Here is a 24,042-nt window from a genome sequence, read left to right on the forward strand (position 1 = left end):
CAAAAAGATGGGACTCTAATCGTCGATCAAGATAGCACCCTCATCATCATCGATGACGACGACATCTTCATCAACTTTTTGTGCTGACTCGCCAGCAACTTCCTTGGCGATACCCTCAGCATCATCGATAACGACCGCACCTTCGTTACCGTTCTGTGTTGACTCGCCAGCAACTTTCTTAGCAACATGACCGTTCGTCAAAGGCTCGTCTTCGCCTTCACGCTTGCGTTTACCGGTGGTCGATGTACCGTTCATCACGCTTGGAAGGTCTGGTTCAGGCTCGACCTTCCTGGACCGGCGTGGTATGTCGAGAGGCTCTACTAGCGTAACTGGCTTCGAATCTTCCAACGGCTCAATTCTAGTTAACTGTCAGCATCTAGCTCAACGATTCAGCAATAGTGCGTTGAATTGCACGTACCTTTCGACAACCCTGAATTCTAGGTCGACGCGAGGATCTTTCTCCTCGTCATCCTCGTCCTTGATAATCAAGGAAGAGTCGCTCTTTATTCCCAGTTCTGATAGCTTCTTAGGGAGGTTGTCCTCCAGTTCAGGGTCGTAGATAACGCCCTCGTCAGTCAGGACAGACATCTCTTCTGTGTAGCCAAGCTCCTGCTGGAGCACGCCTTCCACAAGATCTTGCAATGTTGCATTTGGGTCGACTGAGATACCCCCTCGCACGATGGAGCATACACTGCAGTCGGCGTGAGGGGGTCTTAGTTTTTCCGAATTGATTGCACGTGGGCCAGATCTCTCAAGGAAAACCTTCAATGGGCGGCAAAGTTTAGTTTTCAAGGCACAACTCTCATCACGAGATATGGGTCTCTTACCATTTTGGCATGTGCCAGATCGTTTTGAAGCACCTTGAAGGATTGAAGAACACAGAGACTAGCAGTCATTGCATTGGTAGTGGCGATAGCGGGGATGATGTTACCCGCCATTTCTGTCAATCATCAGTTTGGATTATCCTGGCAAGACTCGATGCAATTCAACTTACGCTTGGTATCAAATTTTGATGTGCGACCAATGTGAAAGGAGTCTGCCCGTAGATTTGCCGTAGCCGTGACAAAATCCAGGGTATCTTCATCGTCCTTATCAAAGGTCAGGATTGGTTCAGGGTCGTCTGGTGAATTCTTCGCCTGAAGCTCCTTCAAACGTTTGCTTAGGCGATCCAAGCTGCTTTCAAGTTAGCATCATTGTGTGGAAGATAGGGCACGAAACCGACTCACCTGTCCTTGAAAACAACAAAGTTCTCCTCCATGCTCCACTCGCTCTGATCGCCATTCGAATTTGGAAGCTTGGTGGACGTAGAGCTTTCTTGGAGCTCGTCGAAAATCAGTACTTTTGGCGCTTCGCGTTCCGTCCACATGCCTTCCAAGCCACGAAGTCGCTCCATGTCGGTTTCAAAGACCTTCTTGAACACGTTTTTAGAGAATTCCTCAGATCCCATGGATTCTCGAATCACTTTCAAAGTTTCTGCCTCTTTCCTCAGGTTCGCGATTTCTTCGGCTGTTCAGAGTCAGTCTTACTGCTTTAGGCACACATTGGCTTGTCTTGTCAATGGACTTACCATTCTCGGCGTTCTCTGTCGTATCAAGCTCAGCCTCTTCGTCTTCGCTTGCCCCGAAAAGCTGTCTAAATGATCATTTCAGCATGCGAATTCAAGGGAAATGATTGAGAGTATCATACGGCATAAGGTAGCTCTTCGCCCATACAATGCAATGGATGGGTTGTGATGGTGTAGTACGAATGGTGCAGACGGGGAAGGATTTGGGTGTGGCTTTGGGATTGCAATCGTAACACTCGGTTTCACCCTGTGGTCATTAGGACGAATTTCACTGTAAAGCGCTGGTGTGTAGATGCAGCGAACCTTTCTAATGACCTGGACCTGTCCGTTGAAGCCGGTGGTTCCACTCTCGATCAGAGGCACACCGGCTGCAAGGCACATCCGGTTGACATAACGTCGAGCCGCCAAGTTGTCCAGGGCGTTGAAAACAATGTTGAATGTCTTGAACCAATCCACGTTGAATTGGCGGTCCATGATGTTCGCATGATAGGCCTCCAACTTAGCGCCAGGCTTGAAATTGTGCGCAACTTCTTTCGCAACCTATGAGCCATAATTCCAGTGTCAGCACATCGGTTCGTTATTCGTAGTAAGGCTTTGGCGCAGAGTGGGTGAGCGTGTTCTCGTAAGGAAGGGAGGGAACGATGGTTTGCGCATGGAGGTGGAATGGAACGCACCAGGGCTTTGGGCTTCTTGATATGTTCATGGCGGAAGAGGAACTGTCGATTCAGGTTACTGAGGTCGATAGTATCCAGATCGATTATGTGGACTTCGCCGAAGCCGGTAAGGACGAGGTTTTTAAGTAGCTCGCAACCGATGCCACCAGCGCCGACCAGGAGTACGCGCGACTAAGAACGGAGAGCATATAGGGTCAGCATCCAATCAAAGCATTCATATTCATCAAATTGTGTTCGTTCCCCATCATCAAAAGGGCCATACCTCCTTGATCTTGTTCGTCAGGTCGACTCCAAGGGAGCGCTTGATAGAGCTGGCTCCCATGGCGGCGGGCGGGCAGGTAGGTGGATGAAGCAATCGCAAAGAGAATCGGTAGAAAATCACTGGGTCTGCAGTATCATGCCAATTGTGGCATATGCCAGCAAATAGAAGAGAGTTGGTAGTGAGGAGGGGGAGAGAAGAAGACAAAGAGATAACTGCGCGTGAGGTCCGGAAGCAGAGGCCGAGGTGAGGTGCGATGGCGATGACGGCAGAGCTTCCAAGGAGCCGCAACTGGATAAAATGATCGACCACCACTAGTTCGAATGGAATGTGCCGACTCTCTTTTATCTTTGGGAACTTGCCAGAGTAGTGGTTCTTCTTGGCTAAGCGTTTGTCAGAGGACAGGGAGTTTCCTTCTTTTTCTGCATGCGCGATTGCCTGCAATAAATCACTCCCTATGGATGCGCCGTGTAGACTTGCGGATTCGTACTGGAGTTACTATGCTACTAGCGTTCTACCTAGCCCCCACGCTCAATGAAGTCTAAGGTCCTAGAACCTAGTAGTCTCAGATGTTCTGCAGTATATATCGCGGTGATTGTTTTCATAGGCTTGGTATCAAATGGCTTCTATCATTGTTTGGAGGGAAATGTGCTGCTCATTGGGAAGGACCACTCGACCCTACCTGGGGGCTCGCTTGAGCAAAGAAGTCACAAACAGGGATTCTCAAAGCCAATAGAGGCCACCAAGCATCTGATATGGATTATTCTTCTAGCAATTCAAAATGATCTCACTTATCAGATCCAGGTCTTATGGAATTATTCGATGTATCGATCGCGACCGATGGACGGCGACACCATGCTTAGGTAATAAGCCTCAGAGTCCGGGGTTCGATGAAATTTCGCCGTGGCGACAAAGAAATTCCTCTCGGTTGAAGACGGTGATAGTTCAAGGGCTGGCTACTGCACAGATTGAGAGGCTTTGAATTTACAGCTTCGACTACGACGGAAATTTGACCAGCGTAGACCGGAATTCGCCTCTTGGCCGATCCACCAGGCCCTGCATCTGGTCCCCTGTCGCACATCACAAAAGTGGCTCGCCGGAGCACGAGATATAGAAGATACCATCCACGTCAACACCTCAATTGCCCTTTCAATATTCCCAGTGCGCTTGATCTATCTACAATCAGCAACCATGCCTTTGTTGGATCCAAACACACCCAGGAGAAACGACCCCGTGGACTCTGGCTCCGAAGACGAAGCGGACCCAGAGCTGCTCGAGCTGCTGCGCCAGCATCTCGGATTGGGCAGTAAACAGAACAAGAATCTCCCGCCCGAGACCAAGGTGCTGGAGAATGCCCAATATGTGTTCGACAATGCCATTGACGTGGCTCTCAACCCGGCCCAGACTAAGGAGGCGGCCGAGACGATATGGCGGCTGATGCAGAAGAAGGCGTATTCTACGCAGACTTGGTCGGAGCATGAGCTTCATCCGAAGACTAAGGATGAGAGTACGGTTGATTTCATCTTTACGATGGATCTGCTGAATTTTAGCTTTTGGTCTGAGGAGACGGATGAGTCGAAGCGGTTTTCTATTGAGTATAGGGGGAAGCGGTGGACCGGGTATTGGAGTTTGGTCGCTGCTCTTCAGCGGGCTCTTGACGAAGGTATGCTATATCATTATACTTCCAGTGTTAGGAGAATGGGCTAACACTTACATCACAGATATCCCGATTACCACGCCAGATTTCTGGGTGAACGAAGAAGAGTGCACGGCGGAGGTCCTCCGGCACGTCTTCCGCTCCGCCACAGATGAAGAGATGCCCATGTTCAAAGAGCGAGTACAGTGCTTGCGCGAGGCTGGCGAAGTTCTTTGCAATGTAAACATCCCACTCCTCCTTTATATATATTCACCTTACGCTGACCCATATCTCCAGGAGTTCGGAGGCAGCTTTGCCAACTGCATCGACAGCGCCGACTACTCCGCCGCCGGCCTTGTCAACCTCCTCACAGAGAACTTCGACTGTTTCCGCGACGAAACAGTGTTCAATGGAAGGAGAGTTAGGCTGTACAAGCGCGCCCAGATCCTCGTTGCAGATCTGTGGGCCTGCTTCAACGGCGAAGACTTTGGCGAGTTCCGCGACATTGATAAAATCACCATGTTTGCCGGTACGTACCATCGGATCACCCTAGTAACTCACGAGCCTCACTCTAACACAAGATTCCCAGACTACCGCATCCCCCAGATGCTGCACCAACTGGGCTGCATGCGCTACTCCCCCTCCTTAGAGTCCCACATCCGCAGCTTGAAGCCCATCACGCCCGGCTCAAACTGGGAGATCGAACTCCGCGGCACCAGCATCTGGTGCGTGGAGCTGATCAAGCGGGAAATTGAGAAACGGCACCCAGAAGTCAAATCTGCTGGCAAAAAGGGCGTCTTCAAATCTGTCGAGAACGACGACCAGGACGCTCTTGAAGGCGTCGAAATTACCGAAAAGATTGAACAACCACCCAAGACATACGGCATCAATGCGATCTTGATCGACTTCTTTTTGTATGATACGATGAAGAACCTAGAGCAGGAGAAGAACGAGAGCATCCCGCACCATCGGACTCGGAGCATTTGGTATTAAGGCGCACCGGGTTTGGCTCTGGCTCGCGGGTTATGGCGTTTTGATACCACTAATCATGGGCTCTGGAAGCCTGGCGCCTGGTTACATAGTCTTTTCCTTCCTTTTCTTTCGTTGGTTCATTCTCCATTTTGTTGGATACAGTGCATAGATAGATATTAGACTTTCTATCAATAGATCATCCTGTCGCACGTTTCAAATATACCGAACATCTTGGTTGTTTCATTGCAAAGGGTATCATATTCATTCTAGCGCGGATTTCCTCCCAGTACTCCGCCTCGATAACACAATTCACGCAGTAGCACGGCCAGCCCGAGGAGTCGCACCCTCAATGCGAGCCAAGATATCTGCCTTCCACTCAATATAATCTTCCCGACGATCCTCACTCAAATAATCCACCCGATCTTGCATCATAGTACCCAGACCAGGCAAGAGCCCGCCATGGACAGGTTTGCTGGATTGCCCCGTGCGAACTCCAGCGGAGCCATCATTGCGCTTGGGCAACTTGACACCCCTGAACGCGGCATCCTCCTCATCAAGATGGCGGTATGAATTGCCCTCCTCGTCCTCGCCGTGCAATTCACCGGCAAGCGGGATATTATCAAACCATTCCTTGCCATTCGCCCAGCCTTGTTCCATAATCAATGCAATCCATTGATCGACATCGTCACGATGCCGCCTGTCGTTGGGGAGACTGAGGCTGGTCAAAGCGGTCTGACGCATCTCGGTGAATGTCTTTTTGTCCATCTTTTGTCCTTCGGTATTGGCCACTTCGCCGTCTGCCGAGGGCGCTGGGTTTCGTCGCCGTGCTAGTACGATGAAGTAGACGGCGACGATCATTGCGTAGACAAGTTCCTTGAAATCGTCCTCGTTCCCTTGAATGGACACGATTGGTTCCAGAAACTCGAGGGTCTCTTCATCCATTCCTTCCTCGTCATTGGACATGCTTGCCGTGAGATAGAGGATGGATGAGACACCGGAGAAGATGTGAGGAGGCAATGTCCTTGAAATTGGAGGTCGGGACAAGCTGGTTGTTCGTGGTGCGGGCGTTGAAAGTGTCTTGCAGACTGTACGAATCGCGGTCATCACCCAGGCTGGGGCATCTGGAATGATTGTTGAGTTGGAAAGTCCATTGGGTTGTTTAGGGGCTACTTTTCGTGTCGACTTTGATGGCGAGCCGAGCTTATTCGCAACGCTGACACTTCGCTTCAAAGGAGTTGATTTAGATGGTGTGTTCTGGAGGCCGCGAGGTGTGGGCCCGACTCTGGAAGGGGTGTTCCCTGTCTTCGTAGGAGTGGTCTGTGTAGAGCCGGCTCTTGAGGGTGTTCCGGGCACAGAGCCATTTGCAGAGCGCTTGATACCTGCTGAGCTGGCGGAAAGGGAATTGTCGAGGAATGTGTAGAGCTTCTTGTAAACGCGCGGCGGACAGGGTGGGCGGCCGAGTAGAGGAGGAAGTTTGAGAGCTCGACTCAACCTGTATTCACAAGCTAATTAGTATATCAATGCCTCTTAAATCGGACTCGAGGGGAGCGCAGGACTTTAAACATACTTTTTGCAAGCAATCTCCGCACAAGCGTAGGGTCGAGCGATCTCTTCGTCGGGCTTCAAGCTGGCGGAGAACGCACGGGATTGCGCAACAAGACTCAAAGCTAAGCTGAGAAGCTCCTGGGGCAATTCGCCGGCATGAGTCGGGACCAGGGTGCCTAGGGCCTGCTCGACTGGCCGGTTATTCATTGTTGATGTGCCTGCAGAGGAGTTGGCAAGCCTTGACGGAAAGGGAGCTATTCGGCGTGGAGAAACAGGAAGGTGTCGATTGAGTGACCAGGCACAGTAGTAGTTGAGCAATTCGTGCAATCCTTGACGTCAATTAGAGTAAAGCCGGCGTCTTCTCCTGCAAATGCTGTTGCGAAAGGGTCGTAAACAATTCCCAGCAACCGTTCCAGGGCTCCGGCGCATGCCATGACTAAGCGCGATATTGAGGCTCGCCCGCATTGATCGACTTCAAGTTCACATTCTCGATTTCTAGCTGGTCATTGATCCTCGAACACAGAGACACCCTGATTCAAGATGTCTGTCACTGTAAGTACAAAGATCTGGAGGAAGGCATCTCCCCCAAGAAGTTCAATCTCCAAACGGTACGCTAACATCTCCGTCCGCAAAGCTCCATACCACCCAAGGCGACCTCAAGGTCGAGCTATTCTGCGAAGCAGTCCCCCAAACAGCCGAGAACTTTATCGCCCTCTGCGCAAGCGGGGCATACAATGAAACCCCCTTCCACCGCCTCATCCCCGGCTTCATGATCCAAGGCGGCGACATCTCCCTCGGCCCAGCCGCGCAACAGTCAACCACCACCAAACCCATGCTCTCCCATGAGATCCCCAAAGGCGGCACATCCATATACCACCCCTCAGCGCTGAACCAAGAAATCCACATCCCTGCACTGCGACACAATGCGCGCGGTATCTTGTCCATGGCCTCTCGCCCGGTTAAGGATAAGACGGCGCCGGGTTCGCAAAACGCAACTGGCGCTACTATTAACGGGAGCCAATTCTTTATTACCTTTGCGCCGGCGCCGCATCTTGACGGGGCGAGTACTGTTTTTGGAAAGGTGTTGAATTTGAGTGCCCAAGATGAGGGGGGGAGATGTGCTTTCTAAGTTGGAGAAGGCGAATGCAAAGGTTGATAAGAAGGGCAAGGTGTCTCAGCCTAAGGAGGGAGATGACTTTGAGCCTCTTAAGATCAAGCGTGTTACGATTCATGCGAACCCGTTCGCTACGTGATCTTGAAGATTTCGGCACTTTTATATATCGATATCTCCCCTGGGAACTGAACAATTTTGCCCAACGTCCATGACCGATAGCCGAGTCTCTTGGTCCAGATCTTCTTGAGGCCTGCGAATTGCAATCGCCATCATCCCTACTACCCAATACCATGGGCTGTGTCACACCAGGCGACCCATTCGCCACACTCGAAATCGAAAGCGACATCTCCTACCTGGAAAGGCTCTCAATTGAGCTCACTGAATCAGGGTCTACAGCTCATGACACATGGACGAATTTGACCTTCACATGGAAATATCTATAACTCTTCCTTAGGATGAAAGGCAACTACAATACAGGACCAATATCATAAAAATGTATAAAGCTTTTTGTATCAACACATCAACGGATATCTATCGACAAAAAGAAATCAACCAACCAAAAGACGCCATGCATCATAACAATAGGATATCGAAAGTTGTTACCACAATGATAAGAGGGAATATATGCAACCGATGGCAGATGTTTATGCCTTCCTCTCGGCCTCCGCCTCCGCCTTCGCATCCTCCTCGTAGCCCTCAGTCTTCATATCATTCAAGCCAAGCTCCTCATTCTCTTCATTGGTACGCTCGTATTCCTCGACCTCGAGTTGGGGATCCTTAGCGGGGGAGCACAGATCCTGGACGTAGCTGTTGGCTAGGGGATCTTCCAGAGTGATGGTGAACTTCAGCTCGCCACTGATGGCCTGGTCGAGACGCTCGAAGAACCGGTTCCACTTCTCCTTATCAGAGGTGTCCATGCTGTCACCACCTCCGGAGCCAAGGTCGTAGAGGTTTCCGTGCAATTGCTTGCGCATATCGGTAAGAAGACCCTCCACAGTGGTGAAGCGGCTAGAGATAGAAGAAGCGCCGAGGTAAAGCTCGAGCTCCTCACTGTGCAGAGCGCAGGTACCAGACTTCAGCACGTCACGGTTAAGATCGGTGGTGTTCTCCACGCGCAGGGTGATGCGGCGACCCTTCTCGGGGATCTCTCCGCCGACCTTGACCTCGTTCTGCTTGTAGGAACAGCCACCATCCTCCGGAGCGCAAGAGCTGGCCATAATCAGGACATCCTTGAAGTAGGGAATCGTGACCCTCTTAATGCGGAGGGCAACAGGCCTAGTGCAGCTAGGGCACTCTGCGGGCAGAGTATAGACCTGGCCATCGACAATCTCAGAATCTTCGGGGTTGCCCATATCAACTGCACTGATAGCAGCCTGCTCAGTAGGCTCGGCGGTGATACCGAGCTCCTCGTTCTGCTCGTGAGAACGGGGGTACTCCACGCGGCGGTAGTTGGTCTTGTCGCTGGGGTTGGGTGCGATCCAAGAGTTTCCGGTGGGATCGTCGAGGGTGATGGTGAAGGGGAAGAATTTGCGGTCCAGGATATCCTGCAGCTTCTGGATGAGAGGCTCAAGAGCATCGTGAAGCTCAGGAGCCTGCTCCTTGCGCAGAGGCTGTTCGCCAGAGAGGGACTCGTGCATGCGCTGAATCATTCCCTCCACGTTGCTGATCTCTCCGCCCTTTGGCATCTCAATTCCGAGAGTGTCGAGCTTGAATGTGGCAGCATCGGATCGGATAACTTGACGCTGAAGATCGTTCGGGTTGTTCACATCCAGGGTGTATTTCAAACCAAGGGGAGAGATGGGGCCGGCAGGCTTCACAGTGTTGTTCGAGAAGTGGCAGTGCTCGCAGTAGAACGAGTCAACCACGATGTCCTTGAAGAAAGGCACGCGCAGGAGAAGGATTCTAGTAATTCCCTATGCAGTCATAAGTCAGTACGAAGCTTATCCAAGCGACCATAATCACATACATTCTCATGGCAGTTCATGCAGAGCGACTCCACACTCATGACACCGGTCTCGTCATTGCGCTCGACAAGATCGCCGATGTTCTGGAACTGCGACTCTTGCGCACTGTTGTCGGCGTCGGTCGACATGTTGTAAACTATTAAATGACTGGAAAGTCACTCAGATAATTGCTGAATGGAGAGTGACAGGGGTAGTGGGACGAGAAGCGGGAAAATGGCGGAGAGCAACTTGATTTTCTTATCGTCAAAAAAATCTCCAGCGCCCGCCGGAAGATTCCTTTTTGTTCTGCGTGGCGGGGGCTTGTGCAATGGAGGGGTTTATGCGGCTGACTAATTGTGCATTTTGCACAACGGGAGAGGTATCCGCAAGTACGAATTACTATGTTGTATAGGATGAACAAGTTCGGGATCTAACTCAAATGAGTATCTGCAATTCCTTTGTATCTCGAGAATAATAATTTCCCAATCAAATGGTATGGGTATGGCAATCCCCAACCAATCATTCAGTCAGTATGCCGAAGAAATGAAGCCGCGAAAGAGGTAAACTGCGAGATGGCAATGATTGTGATGCTGAAGGCTGTCAAATTTGTCGTCAAGGCTGGCTCAGTTCTCTGCATCGATAGTTAGCCGTATCCAGGCAAATCAGGTGTAAGAGCGGGCACTTATAAGAAAAAAAAAACGGGGCCACTTCCCCTATCGAAGTAGAGAAAGCAGCCGTCCGTGGATCGTTGCCATGTCCATGCATTCTGCTCCCATCTCACAGACCCAGAGAAGCTCAATCCCCAAGCCACACAGGAAATTCCTTGACGACTGGAAGAAGAAGTGATTCCCCCCGTTGCTTCGGATTCTATTCCAACCTAACTCAACATGCAAGGCTCCGCCGAAAGTATACGGCGGCAGAACGCAACGTGGACAAGCCAGAGCTTTGATCCTCACTCGAGAGAGGTCCCACGTCAGCGCCCTACCAAGTGCCACATACTCGAACCGACAGAGCCCCACAAGCCAAGCTGGCGGCGATAGAACCGTAGTTCAAGCAAACGGGGGATACGAATACCCCAGGTTCCAATCAGAAAATCTGAGTTCCTTAAGGATTGAGCGACTCACGAGAGTGATAAGATAGGTGTTGAAGAACGAGTAGAGCCATAGCAAGACCCAGTGGACAAATTCTAGCCGATGCAACGTCCCGACACATTGCAAGAACAAATCGAGAGTGGGTCATGCAAATCCAACCCATCGAATCAACCTTGAAGACTGTTCCATCTCCTCGGATCTGCTCAAACTCGCCAGTATCTCATAGCGGCTCATCATCAATGTGGAGACAATCTCTCGTGTGTAGCACAGTACCCTCGGGGACAAGTTTTTGTTTCCTCCCTGCTCAGCCCGAAGACATGACAGGAGGGCATGAAACGAAGCGGACAAAGAACATCCAGAAAAAACCGCTTCCATCTTCCCAAAGGAAGGATCAACGATGAGGGAAAGTCATCATTGAGGTAGTCGGCGCCCATCAATCGATTTACAAAATGCATTGCAGAGAGATGGTTGACAGGGGCGGTCAGGACCTTCCGAAGAAGTCGGATCAGGTGGCGGGTGCCGTAATCCAAGGTGTCTAGCTCGCTGAAAGCTGGATGGCAGGACTCAGAGGCGCAAAGTGGGGGCAAAATACCCAGGTATCTTCATTGTGGGAGTACGCGCGGGATGGCAGACAGCTCGATGTAGACAGAGCCAAAAAGAAGTGCAGGCGAACAAGATCACAAAACATCAGACTGATAGGGAAAGAAACATTGCCAGCCGGAACGGGACAACAGTCCATAGACCTTGATAGGTATCAAGGAACCATGAAGCCAGACAATGCAGAAGAACCTCGCGGCAACTTGAACCTTGAAAATGCCTGGGTAGAATCAAGGATATGAAGTTGGTTCTGACGAGTGGATTTGTCTGAAAGTCGGCGACACGGCTGTGTGTGATGGTATCTGTTGTGTTCTAGGCGCTGAGACTCTGAACCAGACCAGGAGATGCCCCGGGATTTCGAGACCAGAACGTCGCACTTAATTTCGATCTGCCACACTGTCGTGGATGCCCCCAAGGACAATCTCCATGCTGAGATGTCCGACGTGCTCCACCCACGTTGTTCCTGTTAAGATATCCTGTCGATGAAAGCATAGAGCAACCGTCCGGTTATGACCAACATGAAGGGTCCAGCATGGGAAAACCGACGCGGCGTCCATTGTAGACACGTGCATAGTAAACCGTCTTTTGTGCGCGTGAAGGCTCTGGACAAATCGAATAACTTTCACCTGTTCAGTCCATCATAGACCGACTAGACTAGTCGTAGTATTCGTCAAGTATTGCCCTTGAGACTGCTGTCGTAGTGACATCCGACTGAGATAGGCTTAGGGTTAGGCAGCTGTAAACAGCTGATACCAGGAGGGAAGTGCTGTGCAAAGGTGCCTCGGAAGGCGAGAGACTTGGTGGCTCCACACCAATGAGAGACGCGATAAGAACTTGGACGCGTGTAAATAGAACCTCGGGCTGACAAGACGTCGTAGAGAACAAGATCGACCCAAATGACAGGCTGAATCAACATGACCATCAAGAATGTATCTGTCAATAGTGTTGAGGGGAGTTGAATAAAGCAAGACTGTTATGAGAGGGAAGAGAAGCCGAGCCAGGATGTTTGGTATGCACGGTAGCTGCGCTGCGTGCCCGCGTGGTCACGTGTAAGACGCGTATTACATAAGCAATATATCTGGGTGATCACGTAATCACTTTGATGCCCTCCGCCAAGACCAGGTCCTCTTTGCCTCTGGCAGGCAAACAGAAGCTGCTACTTGCATACATTTGAGATTCCGGATTATGGGTCTGAAGCAAGCTCAGCCTCCAGAAGATGAGTGATTCAAAGCAGATTCGGGATGCGTTTAACACCGCCAGTGGGTTCTTGAACCCAGTCCTCGACAGAGGCATGCAGATCCCGCACCTCCCGTTTTATCGATACAAAGCTAACGATGATGTAGATGAGATCCAAAGATCGCAAGGAAAATCCCTCGTGGAAATATTGAGCCAATATTTGGATTTCCAACCAGCCAGTGACAAGGCTGCTAGAACGGCCGTCGTCAGCAAGGCATTGGATATACTCAGTGCAATTCACAATGCATTTGTCACGCCCGTGAGCCATCAAGACCTGTTGCAGGAACCCCAAACCAAGGTCGAACACTCAGACCTCGAAGACGCGAAGCGCCGGCAGATGATCCATGCGTTGTTAGATCTGATCTCCCTGGAGGGAATTTACCCATCTCTCTCGTCCGGTGTTGGCATTCCATTGCAACAGAGAGTCATTTCGGTCCTGCCAGCCGGAGTTATTGCAAAGCAGACTTCGGTGCCTGCAAGCAGTGTGCCACATGATGAGGCTCTTCTTAATCAGATCATGAAAACAATCCTTGGTATCACTTTGGACGACAAAGATAGCATTCAGCCTATCATTCGGGGTCGCATTTTAAGTGATATCATCAGTGGATCAGCTGATCTTGCCTCCAACCCCAATGTTGTCGCTTCGGAGTCCAAGGTTTATTACCAAAAAGCGCTCCTCAAGATTATTGATGAGTACGTTCTAACATGATACAACGCTGGATAGGACTAACGAAGTATAGCACTCCAAGCTCAGTTCTCCTACCCACTCTCTCTGCATTCCTCCAGACAGATACCGCAGTCTGGTTCAAGTCAACCATCTCGAAGCAGATTGCTCATGTGCCACTGCGACCAGGTGGAGTTTTACACACAATCTTATTCATTGCGTCGCAAGTTGCTCCAACTCTTGGGCAAGAAGCCCAAGAGCCATCCAACGGTCCTCATTTCACGGTGCAGGGCATGATGCAGATTTCAAGACTACTTTCGTCAGTCCCACAGGATGTTGAACCAGCAACATACTTCAATGCTATCGCTCCACAACTGTTGGAGCTACTCGATGGGGATGATCCCGACTTGAAGAGAACTGCCTCCTATGTCATTGGGAATGGTATTCTGGGAAAGCGTGCCTACGGTGCCCCGGGGACTATAGGTCACTCTATCTTCATTGAGCCAGTTTTTGCGGCGCTGACTGCGGAGCTTGGTCATTCTTCAATCCGTTGGTTGTCATGTCCAACCGAGGGTGGAGGATCAGTTTCTTCCAAGCCTGGAAAACAATCGTCATCAGGCATAGTCGTCGAGGGTGACATCATCGATCTCGCACTCGAAAGGCTGAAAAGCCTCGCGTTGCATCATCCGAATCCCGGACTTGTCAAGAGAATCGTGTATCCCATTCTACTGCCACTCTGGGGCTTGGCTTGTTATTCTCAACAACAACAATTGACGGACACCCATGAAAAGGTTATGGCGCTTCTGCAGACATATTTCAGCATATCCGTCGGCGTACAACCACTAAAGAAACTGGTTGATAATCTGCTATGGGACGGAGGATTAGCCTGGGATTATACCAAAGATTCGCAAGGGCGAGTGGCCTTGAAAAGACGGACAGGCTCTGAAAGCTATCGCTCCGATGTCATCCAGTTAATGGATTCTCTGCAAAGCCGAGTGGATCTGTTTGTTAGCCTTCTAGGCTCAGACCCGAGTACCGAGGAGCGGACTGGTGATATATTCCTGCACGTTAGCCAGTCCTGGCTCGTTCAATCTCACGACCCTACCTCGGCTAAAGCCGAAAGAATTGGCGACTCTGAAAACATCATGAAGAAGCTCGTCTGCGCAAAGGTGGCTGAGAAGCTGCTCGATAATTTCAGAGACACTTTGTCACGGCATCCGTTGCGAGTTTTGGAACTCATAAAGCAAGTCATTGATGGAGAGCTGCATACATTTAGCGGCAAAGAAACAACAAAACGATCACAAAAGGCCGACAAGGTCTCACTATCATCACTTGCCAGCATTGTACCGGAGGACACCCATAATAAAGACGACGCCGCTGATCAAGAAACCTCCGAGTCATTATCGACTGCTTTCAGCTTATTGTCAACGGTTCTTGCATCTCCCGAGTTCGCTATCTCAGAAGAGACGAAAACACTCATTGAGTCGATTAAAGAGCACCTAGACCAGCTCATTCCATTCCTCCCAAGTGCACTATCAAAACCAGCAACCACCTCATCCATGCTCTTGGAAATCCAGCTTGCATCTCCAGAGCACGATGATACAAAACCAGCACCGCCGCACATCACAGACCTCGAAACACATCGACAGGCACTTGCAAATCTCAATTCAGAGCTGCCCCCAGTCCAGGCAGAGGGATTCTCACTCCTATCAAAACTTATCATGAAATCGTCCCCTGTGCTAGACATCCCGTCGACTCTAACTCTCCTCCTTTCCATCATCACCGATGTCTCTAAGACTACCGCAAATGACGAATTCATCTACCTCAACGCTATCAAACTCATCGGCACACTTGCCTCACGCCACCCACGCACAGTCGTCAAGACCTTGGTAGACAACTACACCGACAAGAGCGAACATCGAACCCTAGACCAACGCCTGAAAATCGGCGAATCACTCCTTCGAACAGCACAAGACCTAGGCGAAGCATTGGCCGGAGAAACAGCCAAAATCCTCGGCGAAGGTATCATCGCCGTCGCCGGCCGCCGCGGCCACAAACCACAGACCCAACAAGCACGCCAACAACAAGAAGAGAAGGAACGGAGACTCAAAGAGCGCGAGGAGCGAAAACAGAAAGCATTGGGCTTGCCGAATCTCGCAGAACTCATTGACTCCGACTCGGAAGACGAAACCCCTGAACAAAACGCCCATGCCGCAGCTATCGTCGCCGCATGGGGTACCGGCGCGTCTGCGGATGAACAACCCGAAGACCTCCGCATACGTGCTTCAGCACTTTCAATCCTCGCCTCCGCAGTCCAAACCAACATCCTCGGCCTTGGCCCTGCAATCATCGCCTCCTCAGTAGACCTAGCCCTAGCTACACTCACGCTCGAACCCGCTCCAGAAAGCGCAATCCTGCGGCGCGCCAGTGTAGTCCTCATCCTGGATATTCTTAAGGCCCTTGACACGGCACGAGAAGCTAAAAACGGGCAGGACATCGGATTTGGATTTTCCCTCATGGATGACGGGATGCTTCCAGGTCCTAGTCACACGCGTGGTCCATCGACGGTTGGAAATATCCCGAGTATGTTGCGTACGCTTGGGTTTGTCGAGAGTGTGGAGACGGATGGGATTGTGCGGGGGCATCTGCGTGTGCTGATTGAGAGTTTAGAGGCTTGGATGGAGAAGTCGTTGATGTGGGGGATTGGTGCTCAGGGAGATAGAGAGCCGAGACTGGAGCTTGGGGATCATATTGCGGGTTTGAGTGTTGATCCTTTGGCTGGAAGAGGTTCTGGGAGGCCGCGGATTGAAGAGATTGAGTAGGCATGTACTGGTCAAGATATTCGAGCACTCCATTCTATCCATTCTATCCATTCTATCCATTTTAGTAGTACGGTGGCACTCGGACAACCTTATACAATTTACAATTCTAGGTACTCATAGAAAGTTTCCAATCTGGACTTTTGTCGTTCACTACTGGCTCTAAGACCAGACATATCAAAAACCACTTGAGTACATTTGCACCACATGCTATCCGTCCATGAACCAGCTAGGTCCGAAATGGTCCTCAAACATCCCCAAAAGGATGCAAGGATTAACGTAGACCCGGCCAAGGAAACATAGGGGAAACAAGATCGTCAAAAGTTCACGAGGGCACGCTCAGAGGGAGGGGGTATGGGAAAGGGGATTCTGTGACTAGCCTGGTCCGCAACGATCTCCACAAAGTCCCGAAAGGATGGGAAGGTCAACGAAGAGACGGCCAAAGGGGACAATGGGGAAAGGGGATGTGTAATCAGGCAGATCCGCAACGGTCTTCATCAAATTCCCGAAAGGATGAAGAGACGATCGGAGACCCGACCCAAGGGGGAAATGGGGGAACAAGATGATAGCCGATCCACGAAGGCCGACACAAAAGGAAATGGGAATCTGTAAGGATCACAGAAATTCCTTATCGAAGGTCTGGATCGGAACAAAAAAGACCGGAAAACGCCATGTGCAGAGCGCTAAACTCCACGTAACCCGTCCGACCGATATGAGGAACATTGAGGAAACTTGGTAGATGCATTTTCATCATCAAGAGGATTGGGTATCCACATGACTGGCACCTCGTCCGCGGCCACCACCGCGTCCACGGCCGCCACGCCCACGACCAGCACCGCGATGACCACCGCCACGATGGCCACCACCACGGCCACCGCCGCCGTGTCCGCGACCACCATGGCCGGCACGCATAGGACGATGTCCGGCTTCCATTCTTGCTTGGCGGTCGGCCTCGGGAAGATCAAAGGGGTTAGGGATCTGAAGCAGCTTGCAGAACTCAGCTGTCTGGGAGTTCGTGTACTCCTTTGGTTGCTCGACACTCGTAAGGGGAACGGATGGATCAAAGTTGGGAGCGGTAGGCTGGAAATTGTAGGGAATTTCGTGTGGCCAGCCCCTGAAAACGTTTTGTTCGACCCATTCTTCTTCCTCAAGGATTCGTTTGAGGTAATAATCCTCGCCCTGATCGGCGGGAACCTTGGCAGTAATATCACCCAGGACGAGATCGTTAGCGAAGACGCGGGTGATTGCAAGCCATTCCTTGTCGTACTCTAGACGGAATGGCCCGGGCAGGGGATGATCACCAGATGGGTTGACGGGATTGACCTTCACCAGGTGCATAAATGGATCCCTGTTATGGGGCTTGTCCAAGGCAAGAAATTTGGTGACCTTGTTGGCGATAGCCGTTGGGATAGTCTTCTTGTGAGTCGGGTTTGTGGCAGCGACGGGGTGGGAGAAGCTGGCGGGAAGCTTGCCGCGTAGGCCTTCGGCGACTGCGCGATCAAGGAGAGGCTCACTGGCAGGGGGGTCTGAAGATCCGTCGGAGGAGGCGATGTTCAGCTTAGGGAGCTTAACGGGAGAGAGGTTCCCCGAAGCAGTCTTCCCGGCCTCGCTGCCAGAATCCAAGTCAATTTCGTCCTGGTTGGCCTTGACGGGAGAGGGGTTCCCGGAAACAGCCCTCCCGGTCTCGCTGCCAGAGTCTAAGTCAATTTCGTCCTGGTTGATGCCAGGAGCGGGCTGGTCGACATTGGATTGAGCTGGCTCGTCCTTCTGGGCTTTTGCTTTTAACTCCTGTTCTCTCTCGTGACGCACATCATTCTCGCGACGCAAATTCGCAATGTGATCCTCAATTTTGATGCGTTCTTGGGCCTCAAACGCACACGCACCACCTGCGGCGAAGTTGTTCCACGCGTTCAGCTTGTTCTCTTTGGTACCCGAGGCTGGTAGGATCTTGTTGCTGACCATAGCTTGTGTCATCGAAGTCACCCGCTCGTCCGATGTGGTATGGCCAGAGGAGGTGGGATTCGGAGAAGTCATGGTGCTGGAACCCCCCTTGGGGGAATCGGCGGCAGTCTGAGCCTGAACTGCCCAGACGGTGGGTTGGTCGGCAGAGAGAGGGACGCGCTTGAGGGTGACCCCGTCATGGGGCACGGTGGCGGCAAACTTGACATGGAGATGAGCGGAGAACCAAAAGGCTGGTCGGAGGCGATCCAGAACGTCACGAGCCGCGACATTTCCAAGTTTCCCGTGCTCGGAATCTTCTCTGAACCCGCGCTTCTTGCGGAACAATTCTTGGTGATTGCCATAATTTTCGATGCCGCGTGGCCAATCGTGAGAGAGACCAATGTCCACTTGAGTCCGGATTTGCAACAGTTTGCGAACATCCAGCTCACGGATGTGATGAATGCTATGCAAGTCATCTCCATTGTATGGGAGGCGTTCGAAATGCGGCTTCCGATAATCATAACCTTTCCAGATTCCGGACATGGCCGAAATGCGGAGCGGACCAAACTTGACGACATTGGCGGCACCGAGATAGTAGATATTGGGGGCTGCCCATCCGCCGTAATACAACTCATAGAGGTAGTTGCTGGCCTCATGGTTCCCACCACAGAAGATGGTCAGGTATGGGGCGACGCTCGTGCCCTCATAAAATTCGTGAAAATCGCCCATGGACTTGTACTTTGCAGGAACAGAGATGCAAGCTGCATCGTTTGCGTTCCGGAGCGCCTGTTTCAGGTCAGAGTGAGTCGACTTTGAATCAAAAATGAGAGAATTAAGATGGAACTAACCTGGAAGTCTCCGCCAATGATGACCAGATCGATGGTCTCCCAGCCCTTGGCCTGAGCCTCGGCCTTCAGGAGATCATAGATCTCCTTGAATGCGCCATGGGCCTGTAGGGACGATAGTCAGTATTATGGTTCCCTTTCATCTGGAAGAATGGGATGAAGTGAGAGGAGAGTTGGGAAAACTAACGCAGCCAACGACGGCAACACGGATGCCTTGGATCTCAGACACCTCCATGTTGTCTGAGAGTGATGTCAGGTGGACGATGTGTGAAATTCAATCAATAAATGAAGGAACAGTGCAGACAGAGATCGAAACAGGGACGGAGAGGAAACATCCAGGATGAAAGGGTTGATGGGGAGAGGAAAGGAGTGGAAGGAGCAGGAGGAAAGGAAGCTTAGATATTCGAGGGATTGGGCGATGGAAGCTAGCGAAAATCGTCCACGGAAGCGCGAAGAAGACTGCTGCCTTAGTTGGGCCTGCCTTGAAGGCAAACAAGATATTTCCGTTCTAGGAACAAAACGGGGATCGTAGCCTTATCACGGGATTGTGGGCCTGGGGAAACTGGCAAACATGGAATCTCCCGTAATCTACCACTTTCCGCTCTCAACTAGCAAACACCAGCCGCCTTTTTTTTGGTATCCTCCGGGCACTTCTCCCATCATCTATTCCTATTGGTTTGCTTCCACGAAATTAATTCCCCCGGATTCTTCCTATCGAGGCAATGGCACCTCCCGAGGCCCCACAATTGCGCTTTCTCAGTGAGGCGGCTAATTTGCTCGCCTCGCAGAGCCCATCTACAGCCGCGCATATGTTCTCGGTACATACGCATATCTTGCACGACGAGTTCAAACCGCTTAATGTCCGCCAGCAGAAACATCATTGTGGAGGATGTGGTAGTATTAGACAGTCTAAATGCTCTCAAGTTACTCAGGTCACGCCAAAAGCCAAATCTCGAGTGATATCTAAGCTGGATACAGCATCTGCTGGTGGCGCAACGGTCTATAAGTGTTTGCGCTGCAATCAACGCACTATTCATCCCCGCAAACGAACCACTAAGCCATTGCCTAAGGCCTCATCGCGTGTGTCTACATCTACTGCTTCACCAATCCCTACTACCACCAGATCTACTCCGGTAGAGTCTTCAACTCCGCAAGCTCTTTCTTCGACCACCGCCGAATCAGCTCCCCTCAAGACAGCCGATAACGCCAATAGCAAGAAGAGAGCCAAGGCTCGAAAGCAAGGTGGTCTGCAAGCTTTGCTGGCTGCCAAAAAGAACAATCAACCTTCTCTTGACCTTTTCGACTTTTTGCAGTGAAAAAACACTTCCACGCGGCTCTGCGAGCTCGGACCCGGCATAACCTGTTTTTCCGAGATTGGCGATCTCCCGCGGGGCAGCTCCAGCTTCCCTCCAACTTCTCCAAGCTTGTGCTCGCTTGGTTCGACCAATTCCACTCCACCTGATCGACAAGCTTCGCCTGATCGATTAATATTCATTCTCTGGAACTTTCCACCATGTCGGTCTATTCCGAGGCGGAAGAGCACGACCCTCAGGCGGATGAGCTCCGTGAGACGGCGCTCGTCACGCTGGAGGCCCTGATTAGCTCGTGCAACCAGCAGATGCAGCCGTACATCACCAACGCCTGCCAAGCTGCCCTCCGATTCCTAAAATACGATCCCAATGTCGCCGAAATGGAAGATGATGAGGAGATGGGCGGAACCCAGGATGATGGCAGTGAAGACGATGCCACCGCTGACCTGGATGACGACGAGTTTGGGGACTTTGAAGAGGAAGACGGATACAGTGACATTGATGATATGAGCTGGAAAGTTCGACGTTGTGCTGCCAAGCTACTCTATTCCCTAATCTCAACCTATGGCCGCAGCCGTGCCCTGGACGATGTCACCCTCTACCAGCAGATCGCACCCTCCTTGATTTCTCGGATCGGCCGTGAACGGGAGGAAAGCGTGAAGATGGAAGTGATTTCAACCTTGACGGCTCTGGTACACAAGACAAGTGAAGGCTCCGTCATTGTCACCTCGAATGGTTTCCTGGAGACCGTGGGTGGCTCGAAGAACTCCCGCAAGCGCAGACGTCAAGACAGTGATGCCAGCATGGTCGACTTTGAACCCAGTGCCGGGACCTCCTCCGCTATCGATTCGCCCGTCGTTCCCTCCTCTCCCAAGTCGGGTCCTCAGGCCGATCTCGCCCGTTCCGTGCCCTTGATTGTTCAGAGCTTGGTGAAGGCCTGGAAACAGGCCTCCATGCCCTTGCGGCAGGCTGCCGTGGTACTTCTAAAGAGCCTCTCCTTGGTTCGCTACGGTGGACTGGCCGATCATCTTCAGCAGATTGAGTATCTTATTGCCGACGCCCTCAAGACTTCCTCCCTAGCCGGTAGCTCGGCTGCTCATTCGGGTGCCGCTGTCAGCGCTGGCTCCCTTCAGATCGAGACTCTTGGCCTTATCTCTGCCATCGCCGAGACTCACTTGTCCGATGCCCTACTCCCTTTCCTCATTGCTCTGGTCCCGGGAGTCGTCGGAGCCGTCAATGAACGCAATTACAAGGTCAGCAGTGAGGCCCTTGGAGCCGTGGAGCAGATTGTGAAGGCCCTGACCCCGCCTCGTGCATCTGCAAATACCCCCGAGGTTGCCAAGCAACTGGAGAAGCTTTACGAGGTTGTTCTCGCCCGGATTACCGATACTAGCGCCGACCTGGAAGTTCGCCAGCGAGCCATTCATGTGTTTGGTGTGATCCTGGCTTTGACATCGGGCGAACGGGGTACCGAGTACCTGTCTGCGGATCACAGAGCCAAGGGTCTCTCCATTTTGGTGGACCGTGTCAAGAATGAGACCACCCGCCTGGCTGCTGTGCGCGCCATTGACGACGTTGTCGTTCTCGCCACCCGTTCCGAGGACGTCAGTGCGGATTGGGTCAACGAGATTATCCTCGAGCTTGGATCCAATCTTAGGAAGTCGGATCGTGCTTTGCGAGGATCATGCCTGGAGGCTCTTCGCAGTGTTGCCATGAACTCCAGCATCCGATCACAGCTGAGCCCCACTACCATGACCAAACTGGAGGGCTCTCTTCTTCCACTGTTGTCCGCTCCTGATTTCCATCTTCTAACGCCGACCTTGATCATTGTCGCCAAGCTCGTCCCCGGAAACTCGAAGTCGCTTGTTAACGAGGCCCTGATCCTCTCAATTTGCTCCATCGTCAAGCAACCGCTTGTCGGTACCGTCCTGAAGGCCCTCCTCCTCTTGGTGAAGGTTATTGGTGATGAAGGTGCGGGTGCTCAATTGATGCAGAATCTTTTGCAAAATGTCGGTATTACTGGAGACTCCTCCGTCGTCGGTCGGGCTATCGGCACTCTTCTGGTACACGGTGGACCAAACCTTGGTGTTACCATGAACGACTTCTCGAATGAACTGAGTACTGCCAAGGATGACAGCCGCAAGTGCCTTGCCCTTGCAATTCTGGGTGAGATTGGATTGCGCATGGGCGCCGAGTGTGCGCTGACTCCTGAAATTTTCATTGCACACTTCGATTCCAATTCAGACCATGTACGTCTGGCTGCGGCTACTGCTCTTGGTAATGCAGCGGCGGGAAGTGTCAAGAGCTACCTCCCTGTTATCCTCAATGGTCTCGACAAATCTAATTCACAAAGCTACCTTCTATTGCACTCGGTGAGAGAGCTGCTTCAACACCCCGAAGTCGTGCGACCAGATCTTGCCCCGACTGCACTCAAGCTGTGGCAGGCACTACTCGTCGTATCCGAGGAAGAAGATAACCGTGCGGTTGGTGCCGAGTGCGTTGGTCGTCTAGCTTTGATTGACCCCGTGAACTACATTCCACACTTCCGGGATTGTCTGAACAGCTCCGACCCTGTCGTCCGCGGTGTGGTTATCTCCGCCTTCCGCTACACCCTTGCTGACTCCAGCGATGCGTACAACGATGTCCTGCGTCCGTCGATGGTGCCTTTGCTCACCAACATGCTGAGCGACAGCGACCTGGGTAACCATCGTCTTGCGTTGACCACACTCAACTCCGCCATCCACAACAAGATGAACCTGCTCCTTCCACACCTGGGTGAGCTGTTGCCCGCTGTCTTTGGTGATACCCAGATCAAGCCCGAGTTGATTCGCGAGGTGCAAATGGGTCCGTTCAAGCACAAGGTCGACGACGGACTAGACCTGCGAAAGGTATGTCCCATCCTATGTTCTTATCTCATGCCTTGCCCATACTAACTTGTAAACCAGAGCGCCTACGAGACCCTTTACGCCTCCCTGGACACCACTTTTGCCCGCAGCCACATTTCCGAGATCTTTGATCGTGTGATCGCTGGTGTTGAAGACGAGCAAGACATCCGTGCCATTAGCAACCTGATGACCTCCAAGCTGGTCATCATCGCTCCCCAGGAAACCGAACGCCGCCTTGATGCGCTTTCCGAGCGCTACACCACCGTGCTTTCCTTCAAGCCCAAGGAGAATGCCGTGAAGCAGGAGCTGGAGAAGGCACAGGAGGCTTCGCTTGGTATCCTCAAGACCACCAAGGAGCTGAGCAAAGCCTTCCCTGGCGCGGAGGCCTCGAGTGAGCTGCACAAGTGGAAGGGGTACATGGAGTGGGTCCGGAAGACTTTTGCATCGCAGTGGCAATCTCTTGACTCGGAGTTCTGAGCTGAAACGTGGGCTCATCCCAATTTCCGCATTCAATATCTTAGCTAGCCCCTGTCGCTTTTGGCGGGTTCCAGGCGAGACTCATGACTTATGTAACGTGAAATTCTCATAAAAGCGAGTCCATTCTGCCCCGGTTATGAGATTATCATGAAGTAGTTCGCAATCAGACGCTTCAGCATTTGATTAACCATCTCATAAGAACCCCCTAGACTCTCGTAGTAGCTCACATGATCTCAAGCCTGAGGAGCTGGTTCACACAGTCATCCGTTCAGCTGCTTCAGTTTTCCACCATTGCGCCCATCTACAGAACCCCTTAAAGAGACTTTTGGCACGACGGCAATAATTCCTCATTCAAAGAAGTTGCAGGTGCCAAGTGGACTGTTTTGACACGGCGATGTGTTTCAAATTATTCCCCCTGTTAGAGGGCGTCCACGTGCTAACACCGTGGCTTGCATTAACTATCCATCGCT

At 51.7% G+C, this 24,042-nt stretch overlaps 9 protein-coding genes across 9 annotated transcripts; 5 read left to right on the plus strand and 4 right to left on the minus strand.

The window, feature by feature from the left end:
* Positions 1-15: 15 nt before the first annotated feature.
* N7473_004647 (E1 ubiquitin-activating protein ubaB) lies at positions 16-2,560 on the minus strand (the record flags this gene model as incomplete). Its single annotated transcript, XM_057150587.1, has 10 exons — positions 16-358; positions 419-762; positions 828-940; positions 995-1,173; positions 1,227-1,506; positions 1,568-1,632; positions 1,687-1,811; positions 1,868-2,104; positions 2,239-2,409; positions 2,501-2,560. 10 exons carry the CDS (start codon positions 2,558-2,560, stop codon positions 16-18), a joined length of 1,917 nt encoding a protein of 638 aa, XP_057010697.1.
* Positions 2,561-3,688: 1,128 nt separating this feature from the next.
* N7473_004648 (queuosine 5'-phosphate N-glycosylase/hydrolase) lies at positions 3,689-5,126 on the plus strand (the record flags this gene model as incomplete). Its single annotated transcript, XM_057150588.1, has 4 exons — positions 3,689-4,160; positions 4,219-4,373; positions 4,431-4,662; positions 4,723-5,126. 4 exons carry the CDS (start codon positions 3,689-3,691, stop codon positions 5,124-5,126), a joined length of 1,263 nt encoding a protein of 420 aa, XP_057010698.1.
* A 177-nt stretch (positions 5,127-5,303) lies between these two features.
* N7473_004649 (uncharacterized protein) lies at positions 5,304-7,026 on the minus strand. Its single transcript, XM_057150589.1, has 2 exons — positions 6,673-7,026; positions 5,304-6,597 (listed from the first exon to the last, which is right to left on the minus strand). The coding sequence occupies exons 1-2, from the start codon at positions 6,855-6,857 to the stop codon at positions 5,415-5,417; spliced, it is 1,368 nt and encodes a 455-aa protein (XP_057010699.1). The 5' UTR covers positions 6,858-7,026; the 3' UTR covers positions 5,304-5,414.
* A 164-nt stretch (positions 7,027-7,190) lies between these two features.
* cyp5 (uncharacterized protein) lies at positions 7,191-7,903 on the plus strand (the record flags this gene model as incomplete). Its single annotated transcript, XM_057150590.1, has 3 exons — positions 7,191-7,202; positions 7,285-7,731; positions 7,790-7,903. 3 exons carry the CDS (start codon positions 7,191-7,193, stop codon positions 7,901-7,903), a joined length of 573 nt encoding a protein of 190 aa, XP_057010700.1.
* A 505-nt stretch (positions 7,904-8,408) lies between these two features.
* On the minus strand, positions 8,409-9,856 carry zpr1 (zinc finger-containing protein ZPR1; the record flags this gene model as incomplete). Its single annotated transcript, XM_057150591.1, has 2 exons — positions 8,409-9,677; positions 9,731-9,856. The coding sequence occupies 2 exons, from the start codon at positions 9,854-9,856 to the stop codon at positions 8,409-8,411; spliced, it is 1,395 nt and encodes a 464-aa protein (XP_057010701.1).
* A 2,755-nt stretch (positions 9,857-12,611) lies between these two features.
* N7473_004652 (RTP1/Tango6 family protein) lies at positions 12,612-16,117 on the plus strand (the record flags this gene model as incomplete). The annotated part of the gene is made up of 2 exons (XM_057150592.1): positions 12,612-13,324; positions 13,372-16,117. 2 exons carry the CDS (start codon positions 12,612-12,614, stop codon positions 16,115-16,117), a joined length of 3,459 nt encoding a protein of 1,152 aa, XP_057010702.1.
* A 750-nt stretch (positions 16,118-16,867) lies between these two features.
* On the minus strand, positions 16,868-19,135 carry N7473_004653 (RNA lariat debranching enzyme; the record flags this gene model as incomplete). The annotated part of the gene is made up of 3 exons (XM_057150593.1): positions 16,868-18,841; positions 18,904-19,005; positions 19,088-19,135. The coding sequence occupies 3 exons, from the start codon at positions 19,133-19,135 to the stop codon at positions 16,868-16,870; spliced, it is 2,124 nt and encodes a 707-aa protein (XP_057010703.1).
* Positions 19,136-19,622: 487 nt separating this feature from the next.
* On the plus strand, positions 19,623-20,216 carry N7473_004654 (ribonuclease P Rpr2/Rpp21/SNM1 subunit; the record flags this gene model as incomplete). Its single annotated transcript, XM_057150594.1, has 1 exon — positions 19,623-20,216. One exon carries the CDS (start codon positions 19,623-19,625, stop codon positions 20,214-20,216), a length of 594 nt encoding a protein of 197 aa, XP_057010704.1.
* A 197-nt stretch (positions 20,217-20,413) lies between these two features.
* Positions 20,414-23,572, plus strand: canA (putative cullin binding protein CanA; the record flags this gene model as incomplete). Its single annotated transcript, XM_057150595.1, has 2 exons — positions 20,414-23,098; positions 23,156-23,572. The coding sequence occupies 2 exons, from the start codon at positions 20,414-20,416 to the stop codon at positions 23,570-23,572; spliced, it is 3,102 nt and encodes a 1,033-aa protein (XP_057010705.1).
* Between the last annotated feature and the right edge of the window lie 470 nt (positions 23,573-24,042).

This window comes from Penicillium subrubescens (assembly GCF_028828155.1).
Source record: "Penicillium subrubescens strain IBT 31985 chromosome Unknown utg000003l_segment0_segment0, whole genome shotgun sequence".
NCBI lineage: Eukaryota > Fungi > Ascomycota > Eurotiomycetes > Eurotiales > Aspergillaceae > Penicillium > Penicillium subrubescens.

Coding starts and splice junctions, on each gene's coding strand:
- N7473_004649 (XM_057150589.1), bottom strand. CDS start 6,857: ATGAATAACCGGCCAGTCGAGCAGGCCCTAGGCACCCTGGTCCCGACT. Junction 6,598..6,672: donor GCGGAGATTGCTTGCAAAAA/GTATGTTTAAAG, acceptor TTGTGAATACAG/GTTGAGTCGAGCTCTCAAAC.